The sequence below is a fragment of the Globicephala melas genome, chromosome 2 (assembly GCF_963455315.2).
Source record: "Globicephala melas chromosome 2, mGloMel1.2, whole genome shotgun sequence".
In the NCBI taxonomy this organism is placed as follows: domain Eukaryota; kingdom Metazoa; phylum Chordata; class Mammalia; order Artiodactyla; family Delphinidae; genus Globicephala; species Globicephala melas.
Genome location: NC_083315.2, coordinates 57,531,206 through 57,546,343, shown reverse-complemented (window position 1 = coordinate 57,546,343; position 15,138 = coordinate 57,531,206). Strand labels below are relative to the sequence as shown.

General features: G+C 36.3%; 1 protein-coding gene across 4 annotated transcripts in view; it reads right to left on the bottom strand.

Moving 5' to 3' along the window:
- The window catches only part of UBE2Q2 (ubiquitin conjugating enzyme E2 Q2), a 70,484-nt gene that overhangs the window by 2,053 nt on the left and 53,293 nt on the right, over positions 1–15,138 (bottom strand). For all 4 annotated transcript variants that reach the window (XM_060293951.2, XM_030874876.2, XM_060293952.1 and 1 more), the window contains 3 exons: positions 5,913–5,961; positions 5,364–5,459; positions 10–76 (listed from right to left, as the gene is read on the bottom strand). In XM_060293951.2, coding sequence (XP_060149934.1) covers positions 10–76; positions 5,364–5,459; positions 5,913–5,961 — 212 coding nt within the window. The remainder of the gene's footprint in view (positions 1–9; positions 77–5,363; positions 5,460–5,912; positions 5,962–15,138) is intronic.

Here is a 15,138-nt window from a genome sequence, read left to right as displayed (position 1 = left end):
TAAACATACCATTTTTCTCATGTATCTGTACAATGGAATTATAGGATTGTTGGGCTCTTGCTAGATTATATTGATTCTGAAAGAGAATTATACATTTTATATCAAAACTATAAGTAGATGAAAATCATTACAAATAATTTATGGATGCATCACTGCTGTACTTAAAAGAACACAGGAAACTAAGTTATATTTCCATTTCCAAAATAAATTTCTCAATTTCATTATTCTCTACCATTTTAGAGGGACAACAAAACCATAACTGTTCTCTAGGAAAGATCTACAAAATTCACAGTTCATTTTTATAAGTCCTCCTACCACTGCACAAGTACAAGGCTTTATGAATAAAGTTAAAGGATGCTATTTGGATGCAAGTAGAAAAACTCTTCCTCATAACTTCCATCAAAAAAAAAAAAAAAGAACTACAAAATATTACCTTCAGGTAAGGAAACATTAGGCTTTAAGGACTACACATATGAATGACATTTTGAGTTAAAAATCTAAAGAATGTCCAAGTGGCATCAAGCCATTACTAAAGGAGTCTTCTTTTGTTAACCTCTAGATCAGAACCTCTTTTAAGGGGCCAAGTTTAGCATTAATTTTATCCCCATGAGTACAACTGGCCTACATCTTAACTTCCAGTTAATACATCATAAGCATTCTCCATAGTGGTACACACCTATTATATTATGTCACAGAATTTTTAAATAAATTCACACAGCATAAGAATAAATGTATAAACATATTCTAAGTAACAACTCTCCTTCCTACCTGTCCTGAAACCACCCAGTTCCTCCCCTATCCACCTTCCTTCTTCTATCCAAATTAAATACTGTTATTAGTTTCCTTGTATATCCTTAAGGTTATACAAGAAAATTAATGTACAGCCTATTGTTGTCAGTCACTGTCCCCTGCTTTTTCCTCTCAACAAATGATAGGTAGCATGACAAAGTAAAAAATTATATCCTCCTAGTTAAATGAGACTTTCATCATTAAGTAGTTGCTAATGCTTTCTGTTCCAAAATCAAATTGTTTGATAGTGCAGCTACATCATCTTTTTGTTAGTGTATACAGGCAAACCTCATTTTATTGCACTTCACTTTACTGCACCTAGCAGATATTGCCTTTTTTACAATTTGAAGTTTCTGGCAACCCTGCGTCGAGCAGGTCTATAGGCTCCATTTTTCCCAGCAGCACTGGCTCATTTTGTGTGTCTGAAATATTTTGAATTACCAAAATGTGACACAAACTTTTTCATTGCTATATCTGTTACAGTGATCTGGGATCAGTGATCTCTGGTGTTACTACTACAACTCACTGAATACTCAGATGATGTTGTAAATGTTAGCATTTTTTAGCAGTAAAGTTTTTTTTAATTATGGCATGTACATTGTTTTTTAGACATAAGGCTATTGCACACTTAATAGACTGCAGTACAGTGTAAATTTTGTATGCACTTGGAAATCAAAAAGTTCATGTGACTTGCTTTATTGTGATACTGGCTTTATCGAAGTAGTAGTCTGGCACTGAACCCATAATAGCTCCAAGGTATGCCTATACTGGCCTATCTTTATCGTTCTTCTTTAAAAAAAATTTTTTTTTCAATCTCTTTGTATCCTTACATTTTAAATATACTTCTTGTGACAAACCATAATGTAGAAGAATATAAAAAATAATATATTTACATATGTATAAATGAGTCACTTTGCTGTACAGGAAAAAATTAACACAAAAGAAATTAACACAACATTGTAAATCACCTATACTTCAAAAAAATTTTTTAATAAAAATAAATAAACAAATACACTTCTTAAAGACCACTTTTTTTTTTCTTTTTCTCTCTTTTTTTTTTTTTTTGCGGTACGCGGGCCTCTCACTGTTGTGGCCTCTCCCGCTGCGGAGCACAGGCTCCGGACGCGCAGGCTCAGCGGCCATGACTCACAGGCCTAGTCGCTCCGCAGCATGTGGGATCTTCCCAGACCGGGGCACGAACCCGTGTCCCCTGCATCGGCAGGCGGACTCTCAACCACTGCGCCACCAGGGAAGCCCAACACCGCTTTTTAATTTGAACTAACTGGTAACTTTAGTCCATTTTTATTTGTTATGACTTATTTATTTGGGCCTGCTTCTACAACTTCACTTTCTGGTTTCTATTTCTCTCTTTAATATAATTTTATTATCTCCTCCTGGGATTCGAATAAGACATGTTTTAGACCTCATTCTGATCTCTACCTCTTAACTTCTGCTGTACTGTCTATCCCCAGGTCTCTCTGTGCAACATTGAGTTATTTCTTCTAATCAATTAATTCCCTCTTCTGATGTCTAATCTATTGTTTCTCATTTCAACATTTTTCATTTCTATAAATTCTATTTCATTCTTTTTCAGATCTGTCTCATCATTCCTGGTCTTATCATTTGCTCAATTTTATGATTCTTTTTTCTTTACACTAGATTTTACATATAATTATTCATTTTCTCAAAATTCTAGTATCTGCTAATTCCAAAACCTCAAGTCTTTGGGAATATGTATCTCTTATTCATTGTTTCTGCCAGTTCTCATGTATGTTAGGTTGTCTACTTATGTGCTTGTCATCTTTCACTGAATTCATATTTGCTTGATCTTAATCTTTGAGAATCTTACAGGCTTAAATTAGAAATGCTTTCCTCTGAAGATTGTATCTGCTGCTGATGAGAACTGTGGATACAACTAACATGAAACCACTTTAGTCCCCTTGGAGAATCTCGGGATTATTCAAGGTTCCCAGATTCGGCTGACCAGTCTCGCTCATTTATAATAGAAGACTGGAGTGCTTAGTATAGGTAACAACTTCCCCCAGGGAAAAAAAAAAAAAATCAGTTCTCTCATCTGAATGTGATCACTGACTAGGGAATCCTATAGGTAAATAACTGGAGGTCTATGGGCTGTAGAGAAGACAGATGCCTTTCCTGATGATAGAAATAGCTAGTTAGGGCTGTGTGCTCTAGGACTTCACTATTTAGCTCAACTACCATTACCCTCCAAACAGTGAACAGAAGCTTCTTAGAAGGCACTGTCTTGCCTATCTAAACCCCCAATTCCTGCTAAAAGTCATATGATCAGACCTCTACTTTAGAAGGCTTTCTCACTACTACAGCCTAGAGTTAATGTTACAGTCTATATTCTATTCCATGTTAACTGAATAAGAAAACCAGCTTTGCCAAGATCCTTCTGTCCCAGGCATAGCTGCAGAGCCTCAGCTCTATCAATCTGACCCTATCTCCAAATTTCATGTGTGTGGATGGGCAACTTTTTCTGTTTTTCAGTACTTACGTATATTTATCTCATTTTAATAAGTTTTTTTAGGGTACAAACTCATTTATTTTGAACCAATAGCTGACAGTATTTTTTTATATTTTAAATATTCCTGAATAGTTGTATGGCAAAAAGAAATTCAAATAGCACAAATGATTTACAGTAAAGTCTCCCTCCCAATTCTAACCTGCCCCCTCAATATTTCAACACTCCCCTTGTCAGAAATAATCGTTATTAGCATTTTCTTGAATATCCTTCCAGAGATATTCTCTGCTTATAAAAGCACATCTATAATATGTCCTTGTCTATCCCTCTTACACAAATGGTAGCGTATTTTTAACACCATTTAGCACCTTACTTTTTTGATAGTAGTATTTTTAAAGTTAACATTCAGACTATTCCCTGCTGAGTAGAAGGGAAGGTAACACTCATATTACATCATGCAAAGTTTCTACGTTCTTAACTGACAAATATTTCTTAATAAGAAAAAAAAATAGAAGGGTAAGGTTTCACCTTGACAATTAAAAAAATTCACCTTCTAAGACATACTCTAATATGCAAACATATTTAGCTGCCTAACTTGGCACTCTATATAAAATGGTTATATTTACTTGCTAACAAAACTGCAATTATGAAAATGTAAAGGTTTAAGGCAATTATATTGAAATTGATTGATTCCAAGGGAATTACAGCACTGAACAAAGATAGCGTATTGTTATTACAGAATGTTAAAACTGGAAGAAACTTAAAATATCCAGATCAATTGTATTTCAGGTAAAGATACAGATGCCCAGAGAGGTAAGTTTACAGTGTGAGTTATTGGTAAAAATGGTCTTTCAATTACTCAAAAAAAAAATCACTGTTCTAAGCTTTTTGTATTTTCTCTTAATGGGAAAAACACGCTAATTAAAAAAAAAATGATGAAATTTAACATCAAGTTCTACATATAAATAAATGCCAGGAAGAAAATTTAAAAGACTGGAAGTACACCAAAATGCTAATAGTATTTCTAGACACTCAAATTACAGACGACTTTTTTAGTTTGTATTTATTTCTATTTGTATTGTATAGTGAGCATAAATTGTCATTTAGAAAAACAAAGTTTTGATGTTCTAACACATCATTCTATTGCCACATTTAAAATACCTAAAATACATACACTGTTAAGAAACACTAGTTAAATGTAGTTATAAGCAATTCACTACTTTTCAATTAACTTCTAGATTTTATACAAAATGGTACTTTGTTCTAATGCAAAGAAATAGCTGTTTAAAAAGCTAAAAGTAAGTTATTTTATAATATTATCCCAAGTATATAATTCTGTAAAACAGCCTTTTCAATTTTTTGCTTCCCCTGTGAGTTAAGATTCTAGTGGGCTCACGATTTGATGTGCAATACAGTTATAAATACCTATTTAGATTTAGTACTATTTGGATAGGCATTTAATACAAAATTCACAAGAAACTTTAGGAACATCCAGATTTTTTTAAATGTCAGGTCAGGATGATTTCCATCACATATTTTTCCAAAACATACTAACTTCAGAGTACATCCTTAAGTGTCCACTTAAGTGTTTATAGATAACTACAATTAGACATGAAAAGATATTTCTGATATAGTAAGTGAATAAAGAAAAGAACTCAGTGGTTAAGAGCAGAGACTAACGGCCAGAAAGTCTGGTTCCAATCCTCACTCTGCCACCTGTGACCTTAGACGAGTTACTAACTTCTGTGTGCTTCAGTTTCCTCATCTACAAAATGAGGACAATAACACTACCTACTTTTAGGTTATTAAGAGGACTGAAAGTTAATACAAATAAAAAGTTTAGATTACAGCCTAGCACGTATATGCTCACTGGGAATTAACTATTACAACATGATCTCAATTTTTGGAAACTTACAACTACATATAATTTTTTTACTTATTAGTATATATAAACCAAGAATAAATTTCAAATTATAGACATATTTAACTATAGTAGAAATAACAAAGACTAAGAGAATAGAAAGAAGCCTCCTCATAAGATAACAGGAAATATATCTTATAGTTTATGTGACATTCTTAATAAAAGTACCTTATTTGCGCCAAACTGCACTCTGGCTTTGCCTTTGACTAAGGTGGCATTGATTTGCATGATGACCGATTCTATTGAATAGGCACTGCTCCAGCCCTACAGAAAGAAGAAAACACTTTTTTAAAACACAGTGGTATTCTTGATTCCCAGTTAGGAAAGCTTAAGAAAATGGCATATAATGACTCAATAACAGCAAATTAATGTTAAGAAGTTTGTGGTCAAAGAGTAAAAGTAAAGTTGGACCATTTCCAAAATCTCACAAAAAACGAAGCAAAGCAAACCAACATTCGAAGTGCTAAAAATGAGCAAATTACAACTTTAAATATACATCACTCTTATTGCCCATCCTAGCATAGATTAAGCAGCAAGTACAATGTCATTTTACTGGTTTAAAAAGCTTTCATTATTAAAAGTAGGTGCTTTTAGCAAAAAACAAAAATTATGTTAAAGTAGGTACTATTACAAAGAGCTTTGTCCACTTAGAATCTAATTTACATAGTTAAAACACTCTATGTTTGAAAAACACGAATATCATAAGAAAATAGTCACCTGTTTTGTGAGTAGTTCCATGCATAATGCTCCACCACCCAACACATACCTTAAAAAGAAAACGGAATCATACAAAATTCTCTAGATCTTGGTATTCCTTCTTCATCAATTTTTAAAGTACCATTACTAAGAAAGTATGCATACAAGTAAAGATTAGAAGATAACATGCAAAAATGAAAACAGTTGTTAAGAGTTACAGGACTATGGGTAATTCTAAAATTCTGATGTCATCATCTAAATGTCTTTTTTTTTTTTAAATAATAGTTCTTAATAACAGAAGACTTTTAAGGTATCAGAAACTAAGAACTTAGCCCTAAATATTCCAGAGAATGGGGGAGAAAATGGGGGAGAAAAATTTCCTTATATGGCCTTCAACTGTTCTACTCAACCAAAGATTTCTCCACCATCATGTTACACAGCCAAAAGTTTTTCCTCTGACAGGAGTGACTTTACCCTATCTATAATAATGAACATCTGCATTTATATTTATACTTAAAAATTTTTTTCATTCTGTTTTGAGGATCAAATGGTTCTGACCATGGAGCCCCTCTCTGGGACTCCCCTATTTCTCTTCCCAGTCCTGAGGACTGTTCTCTGAACCAACGACAGTTACTGGGGATTTCCCAGATCTCTGTTAGGAAATCATTATTTAGATCAAGATTCTTCAGCCTTTTAACACTTTCTCAAACAAAGTAATTCCTCCTTTAATGTTAAACTTTAAAACACATTAGGACTTCCCTGGTGGTGCAGTGGTTAAGAATCCGCCTGCTAATGCAGGGGACATGGGTTCGAGCCCTAGGTCTGGGAAGATCCCACATGCCGCGGAGCAACTAAGCCCGTGTGCCACAACTATTGAGTCTGTGCTCTGGAGCCTGCGAGCCACAACTACTGAGCCCATGTGCCACAACTACTGAAGCCCATGCTCCGCAACAAGAGAAGCTACTGCAATGAGAAGCCTGTGCACCGCAACAAAGAGTAGCCCCCGCTCACCACAACTAGAGAAAGCCCGCACACAGCAACGAAGACCCGATGCAGCCAAAAATAAATAAATAAAAATAAATAACTAAATTTATTTTTTAAAAAAAGAGCTCGAATCTTTAAAAAAAATCATTAAATATCATGCTTAAAAATAAAATCAAAGGAATGGTAATTACAGAAGAAAAACTGTGGTAATCTTGAAAATACATAAGGTAAGACCACTGATCAGGTCTAGGTGAAAAGTGAGTCTACCACAAATTTTTTTTGTCCTCTGGGACTTTGCCCATGCCTTTCCCTTCCTTGCCTGAGATTCCCACTGCTGCCTACTCTTCCAAATGCCATATTCCCCCCTGCCCCATAAAACTTTCCAAGACCATTCTAGCCAGCAAATTTTGCATTCTGGCTAACCAAATGCATCCTTGTGTTGACTAAACCAAATTACACATAAGTAAGCAATCTAAAAACTTCTACTGTAGACCATTAGTAAAAACAGTTACAGTGAAATTATTCACTATCATAAAGTAGTAACTACCCCCATCCTGAAGAATTTAGGCAACTGTCTCTCTTACTTGCTTGTCCCAACTTCTGGGAACTTTCAAAGTAAAAGTTTAATATGAAGGAAAGAAAAACACTCCAAAAAATTAAATTAGGGAGGAGAATCATGGGATTTTAAACTTTGTATATTCTCTTATGTTCCTGAAACTCAGAAATCTGTCTCCAATTCTTTGAATCTCCCACTGGGCTCAAAGTGCATCTTGTATATAGTCAGCTTTAAATAAGCACTTGCTGATTTAACAGAATTACAAGATCCAAGTTCTCATTTGGATTTTGGCTCCTCCAGAACTGCTCAAAGTCTAGTAATCTGTTAATGAGTTAACACTCGTTACACTCATTGGTCCTTACACTTCAGAAATGCTAAAGAGAAACATTTTAGCAAGAGGAGATTTGTAGATGACACTGAGTCACGAATTATCTAACCACCACCTTCCCTTTTAGCACCCCACTCTTCATTTTGGGGTGGAGAGTCTTGTCAGGAGGGAAGAAGGGAAGTTTTCATACTTGTAGATCAAAAGAAAGTACATTTTCTACAAGCACATAATAGCTATAAAAATGTTTGTTGGATGTCTAACACAAGACAGAAGTAGTTCTAGTTACCTATGCAAAAAGTGAGCTAAGTATATATTAATGCATATTAAACTTTTCCTTAATATACACTTACTAAGCTTTTTCTTAATATATACTGTCAGCAGCATTTACACCTAAAAAAAGTAGCCAATTCTACTTTTGTACTGTATCATTTTATCAACTCTACTTCTGTACCGTATCATTTTATCAATATGTATTCCAAGCGCTTATTGCTCTTTGCCTCCAAAGAGTTGCTGCTGAATATTGAGACAATCCAAGAACACTAAAAAAATAATAATAATCTAAGAGTCATCTAAAGATAAAATGCCATATACATGGGCATAGTAATATTTTCAACTTAAAAAAATTTTCAATTGCCAAAGTTGTATAGCAAACAGTATCCTAAGCTCAGCCTCTTCAGGCATTCAATTTATAGAATTTTTGTTTTACTAGAAGGTTCCTGCAAGAATGTTTGCCAGCTAACCTCCCCACCCACAGTCTATGATGATCACTTAATTGCTTTGAGGGGACAACAGATACCATTAATCAGTACTTAAGGGGACAACAAGTAACATTAATCACACAACATGATTCTTAAATCATATGACATGATCCAAAAAACAGAGATGAGAAATAAAATTTTTATATTATAGTCAAATTCTTGATAATGACATTAAAAAAAAAGACAGGCTTATCAGCCCACACAGAACAATCATAATCCTCCCCTTTCGAGGTAAGGAAAGGGGCAATGGATTCTAAGAACAGAGCCCTAAGAGAGGGATAAAGAAAATGCTGACATTTAAAACCAGTTTCTTAAGATAATGTTCTCTCAATACAGACAGAAACAACCCATGGGCATCTAGAAGTAGAAGTATTTTCTTTGTGGATGACTGGGGCACAAAGAATACTTCTTACTATATCAACCAATAAAGCATCTTCAGTTGCCTACAAACAGCTCTCTCACAATATATTGTATTATCATCAAATAATCTTTCTCATTCTCACTACACTACACCCTGGACTAAGCAAGAAAGATGGTCAAGTTTCGATGGCTCAATAATATAGCTCATAAAAATACCAGTGGACTGGGAATTGTATATTACCCTAAATTGCCTACATCTTGCTAACTTACTGTATTTTCCTATCTCATTCATTCATTTAAAAATATCTACTGCATATATAGTATGGATGCTAAAGCACTGAACCAGACACAGAGCGTACAATGAAGAAAACTGACATGACCCTGCCTTCATGATGTTTACAATCCAGTTAAGATAACAGATGTTAAACAAATAAAGTGGGGGATGGAGACCCAGAGTTCTGTGAGCAGGAAAAACCAGGAGGCTTATTTTAAATTTGCTGGTCAGGAACAGCATATCTAAAAGTGACACACAGGCTGAGACCTGCAGGAATTGAAGTGTGGGTGGGAATAACATTCCAGGCAGAGGAAATGCATATGGAAGTCATGAGGAAAGAGTCTGCTCGGCACTAGGGGCTGAAAGACAACTAGTGGGGCATTAGCTCAGAGAGGAAAAGTGTAGTAACAAGATGACTGAAGAGGAAAGCAAGGGCAAGATCACAGAGGGCGTGCAGAATATGGTAAGGACATCAACCTGTAGGAGCAGTGGGAAGACATGCGAAGAGCTTAAGCAGGGGAGCAACATAATCAGAACAAATTTGTAAAAGCTCACTCTAGAGAAGCTTTATGAATGAGGGAATAGAAGCAGGAGTCTGATCAGGAATCCTCTGAAGTGATCCAATTGGGAACTGATGGTGGTAGCAACAAAAATGGAGACAAGTAATTGGATCTGAGAACTCTTTAAAAGGGAGAATCAAAGGAAAATGAGGAAAAGGTGATGGAAAGAATGACTCCTAGGTTCATTAATTAAGATAAGCAAGACTGGGGAAGGGAAACTGAAAAGAAGATGGGTTCAAGTTTTTGTCCTGAAGAGTTTGAGATGCCTGTATAAGAGACATTCAAGTTGAGGTGTCAAGAAGGCAGAAGGATATTGCAAGCAGAAAAGACATAGGGATGTGAGATACGAACCTGGGAGTCACTGGCACATAGAAATATTTCAAAAGCCATGGGAGCTTTTTCAACGAATCATGCTAGAGCAACTGGACATTAGGCAAAAATCTATGACCTACACCTCATACCTTATGCAAAATTTAATTCAGATGATTCACAGACTTATCTGTAAGTAAACTGTAAAACCTTGAGGAAAAAAAGGTAGGAGAAAATCTTTGGGATCTAGGACTAGGCAAAGAGTTTTTAGATTTGACACCAAAAGCATATCTATATAAGGAGAAACATCTATAAATTTGACTTCATCAAAACTAAAATATTTTGTTCTACAAAAGATTCTGTTAAGAAGATGAAATGAAGCTACATACTAGAAGAAATTAAAAAAACCACATATCCAGGGTTTCCCGGGTGGCGCAGTGGTTGAGAGTCCGCCTGCCAATGCAAGGGACACGGGTTTGTGCCCCGGTCCAGGAAGATCCCACATGCCGCGGAGCAGCTAGGCCCGTGAGCCATGGCCGCTGAGCCCGCACATCCGGAGCCTGTGCTCTGCAACGGGAGAGGCCACAACAGTGAGAGGCCCATGTACCGCAAAAAAAAAAAAAAAAAAAAACACACATATCCAGCAAAGGACTATTATGTAGAATATATTTTTAAAACTTTCAAAATTCAACGAAATACAATCCAATTAGAAAACTGGCAAAAGACATGAACAGATATCTCTTGGAAGAGTATATAAAGCTGTCAAATAAGTACATGAAAGATATTCAACACTGGGGAATATTAGGGAAAGCAAGTTAAAACCACAATGAGACATCACTACACACCTAACAGAATGCCTATAATAAAAACAAGTGACATCACCAAATGCTGGCAAGGATGTGGAGAAAGTGTGTCACTCACACATTCTTGGTAAGAATGTAAAATGGTAAAGCCACTCTGGAAAACAGTTTGGTAGTTTCTTTAAAAACTCTATATGCAATGACCATATGACCCAGCAATTGCATTCCTGGACTTGTATCCCAGAAAAAGGACAATACATTCACAAAAAACACCTGTACACAAGTATTCATAGCAGCTTTACTTGTAATACCCAAACACTGAGATCAGTCTAGAAGTCCTAAAGCAGATTACTGGTTAACCAGACTGTAGTACATGGTGCACCGTGGAATACTACTCAGCAATAAAAAGGAACAAAGTAGTCAGATGCTTAGATGACTCTCTAATTATGAGTTAAAAAAAAAGCTAATCCCTAAAGTTTGCAATCCAAAAATGTATGATTCCATTTATGTAAATTGTTTTTGAAATGACAAAATACTAAGAATGCAGGACAGATTAGTGGTTGCCAGGAATTAAGGGAAGAGGGGGCATTACAGTAAAATGGGTATGGTTTAAAGGGGCCTCAAGAAGGATCCTCATGGTGTTGGAACTGTTCAGTACCTTGACTGTGGTGGTGGATACACAAACCTACTCAATATAGAACTTAATACACACATACACACACGAGTTATAAGTAAAACTAGGAAAATCTGAATAATCTCTACTTATCGTATCACTATCTCTGTATCACTGTCTCATACTGTATCACTGCCTCCTCGTAATATTATACTACAGCTTTGCAGAAATGGTACCACTGGGGAAAATAGGCAAAGGGTACAAGGTATTTCTATTATTTCTTACAACTGTGTGCAAATACACAATTAACTCAATTAAAATTTTAATTTTTAAAAAAAGGCAAAGGAGGGCTTCCCTGGTGGCGCAGTGGTTGAGAGTCCGCCTGCCGATGCAGGGGACACGGGTTTATGCCCCGGTCCGGGAAGATCCCACATGCTGTGGAGCGGCTGGGCCCGTGAGCCATGGCCGCTGAGCCTGAGCATCCAGTGCCTGTGCTCCACAACGGGAGAGGCCACAACAGTGAGAGGCCCGTGTACCGCAAAAAAAAAAAAAAAAAAGGCAAAGGAATGAAGGGAAAAGAAAAAAGGACCCAGTACTAAATTCTGAAGAACTCCAACAGGTAGAAGTTAAGTGAACAAGGAGTTTGCAGCAAAAGAGACTGAGAACAGGCAGTCAGAAGCCAAGGGAAAAATGTTTCAGTGTTGCTGAGAAATCTGATAATCAGATATGACAGAGCCTGAAAAGGGACTTCTGTCCAATACCAAAGTCCCTATCAGCTATACCAGTTTGTTAGGAACACTAACAGCCAATGCCAGACTACATGGGGCTGAAAAGTGAACAGGAAGTGAAGAGTGTGGTTATATACACATTGCTTGTGGGAATGTAAATGGTGCAGCCACTTTGCAGTCTGGTACTTCATCAAAAAGTTAGTTACCAAAGGACCTAGTGCCTCCTCACATAGGTATATGCGAAAGACAAATGAACATGTGCACACAGAAGCGTGTACATGAATATTCACAGCATTATTCATGATAGCCCAAGGGTGGAAAAAGCAAATGTCCATGCATAAATAAAATGGAATGAAGTATTGATACATGCTGCAACGTGGATGGACCTTGACAAATTTTTTTTAATATAAATTTATTTTATTTATTTATTTTTGGCTGCGTTGGGCCTTTGTTGCTGCACACAGGCTTTCTCTAGTTGCAGCGAGCAGGGGCTACGCTTCATGCGGTGCGCAGGGCTTCTCACTGCGGTGGCTGCTCTTGTTGCGGAGCATGGGCTCTAGGCACACGGGCTTCAGTAGTTGTGGCACGCAGGCTCAGTAGTTACGGCACACGGGCTTAGTTGCTCCACAGCATGTGGGATCTTCCTGGACCAGGGCTTGAACTCATGTCCCCTGCATTGGCAGGCAGACTCTCAACCACTGCGCCACCAAGGAAGCCCACAATTTTGTTAAGTGAAAGAAGCCAGTCACGAAAGGCTGTAATTTGTTTGGTTCCATTTAAATGAAATGTCCAGAACAGGCAAATCCAGAGAGACAGAAAGGAGATTAGTGGCTGCTGGTGGGTGGGGTGTAGGAGGGAGGAATGAGAAGTGATTGCTAATGGGTACAGAGTTTCTTTTGGAAGGTGATGGAAATTAGTGGTAAAGGTTGCACAACTCTCAGTATACTAAACCACTGAATTATACACTTTAAAAGGTAAGTTTTATCATATGTGAATTGTATCAAAATAAAGCTGTTATGTTTAAAACATTTTTTTGACTGTGACAAGAAACATATAAGGGAGTAGCTAGGAGATGTGGGATATAAAATATCTGGAACAAAGATTCCTTAATAATCTATCCAGAGTCACAGTGTTCAAGCTTTAGCCTTATTCTAAGATTGCAAGCTCTGTTCTATCAGGCTTCACACTTTTTAGTTCTTCTTTAGTTCTTCCCGTGTCAGCCAGTAATTCTTCCTCTTTACTTAATAGTAGATTGTTTTTTTGATTTTGCCTCAAAATCACTTAGATTCTGCCTCAAATCAGCACTCACCTTTCATTCATCTTTCCATTCCCATTACTACTGTACCGATTTAGGTTCTCATCACTTCATCCTAAGACAGTGACCTCAGCTCTAGTTAACAAGGCTTGCATTCTTCCAGGTTTTGTGAATATAAGTGTGTTCTGTAGTCTCTTCTACTGTCACCATATTTATCTTTCTAAAACATTCTCTTTACTGTTATGTCCCTGTTCCTGAACCAGTTACAGAAAGATAAATTCAATATCCATGGGAAATAGTTTGCTCACCAATCCATGCTCCTATATAATTATAAGATATTGTCAACACAATTTCTTATAATTCTTCTATATGAATTCTACCCCTCTTGTGTTATAGCTCAAACTGATCTGGTACACTCTGAATACATCATGCTCTTTCCCAAATGAGTGACTGTGTTTACTTTTCGCCTACATAGACAATTTTCCTTCAACCTCCGTCAGTTGACCAAACCCCACCCAATACTTCATGGCCTAGCTGAGATCCCACCTACTTGTCCAAGTCTTCCCAGATCACTATCGCCAGAAGCAATCTCCTTCTCCTTCAACCTCAGAGAACTTAAGTCCATATTTAACATTTGACAATCAGTTGAGTACTCAATACTTTTAATCTTTTACATTGCTGGCTTTTCGTATAATGGAAAAATACTTTATTAGAAGTTAGAAGATTTATCTGGATAAGTCACCAGCTTATTATTCCAGTTATTCACTTGAATAATGGGAAAATAACCCTATTTGGTAAAAGGAATCAAAGAGAAACTGTTCAATATATAACAGATTTTTAAACTGAAAATGGCATTATTCATAATTTCATGTGTTTTCTCTACAACAAGGTGGTAAACTACTAAGATCATAAATTCTTAAAATTCTTGGGATTTTTCACAACAGAATGTGAAAAATCTATGTCAAGTTTACATGAGATTTCAAAATGAGCTGATAAAAATATTTTTATATATTTATCCTGAATTTACAAAAAGTTTCCAAATATTTTCCTCAATCATTTATAGCCACCCAGATTGCTTTAATCTAAATGAAACTATTACTATATCAACCATAGAGATGATCAGAGGACTGGATATTTTTAGGTTTTAATCACCATAATATGTCTCACAAAGTGGAATTGATTAGCTGAGCATATCAGAATTCTCAAATTAGTTTAACTGCTCTTACTTTGAGGATCTACAGAACATTTCACAACTAACCTAGGTACAAATTCTGATCTTTTCCCCATCCTTCATATGACTTCTAATCACCAAAAGGCAATATAAGCTTCAATTAAAAAATGGATGACAATTACCATTTGATCCTACCAAACTGAGACAACTACCTTTAGAAGATCAATGACCAGCTCCATAGGCCCATGAGATTTCCTGTGATTATTCCTAGGATCATAGGCATGTGGGAATCACTCTAATCCTAACTTTCTCTAAACCCTCAATCACATCTTACATTTGAAAAACTTGCGATTTTTTAAGGTGAGGTATATACAAATAGAGGTCATTAAAAACTCTACCTGTAAACATAATGGTTTATGCCAATGATTCTCAAATTATGGTTCCCAGCCTAGAACATCAGCTTCACCTGAGACCATCTAACACATGCAAATTCTTAGGCCCTACCCCAGTCCTACTGAATCAGAAACCTTGAGGTAAAGCTCCGCACTCTA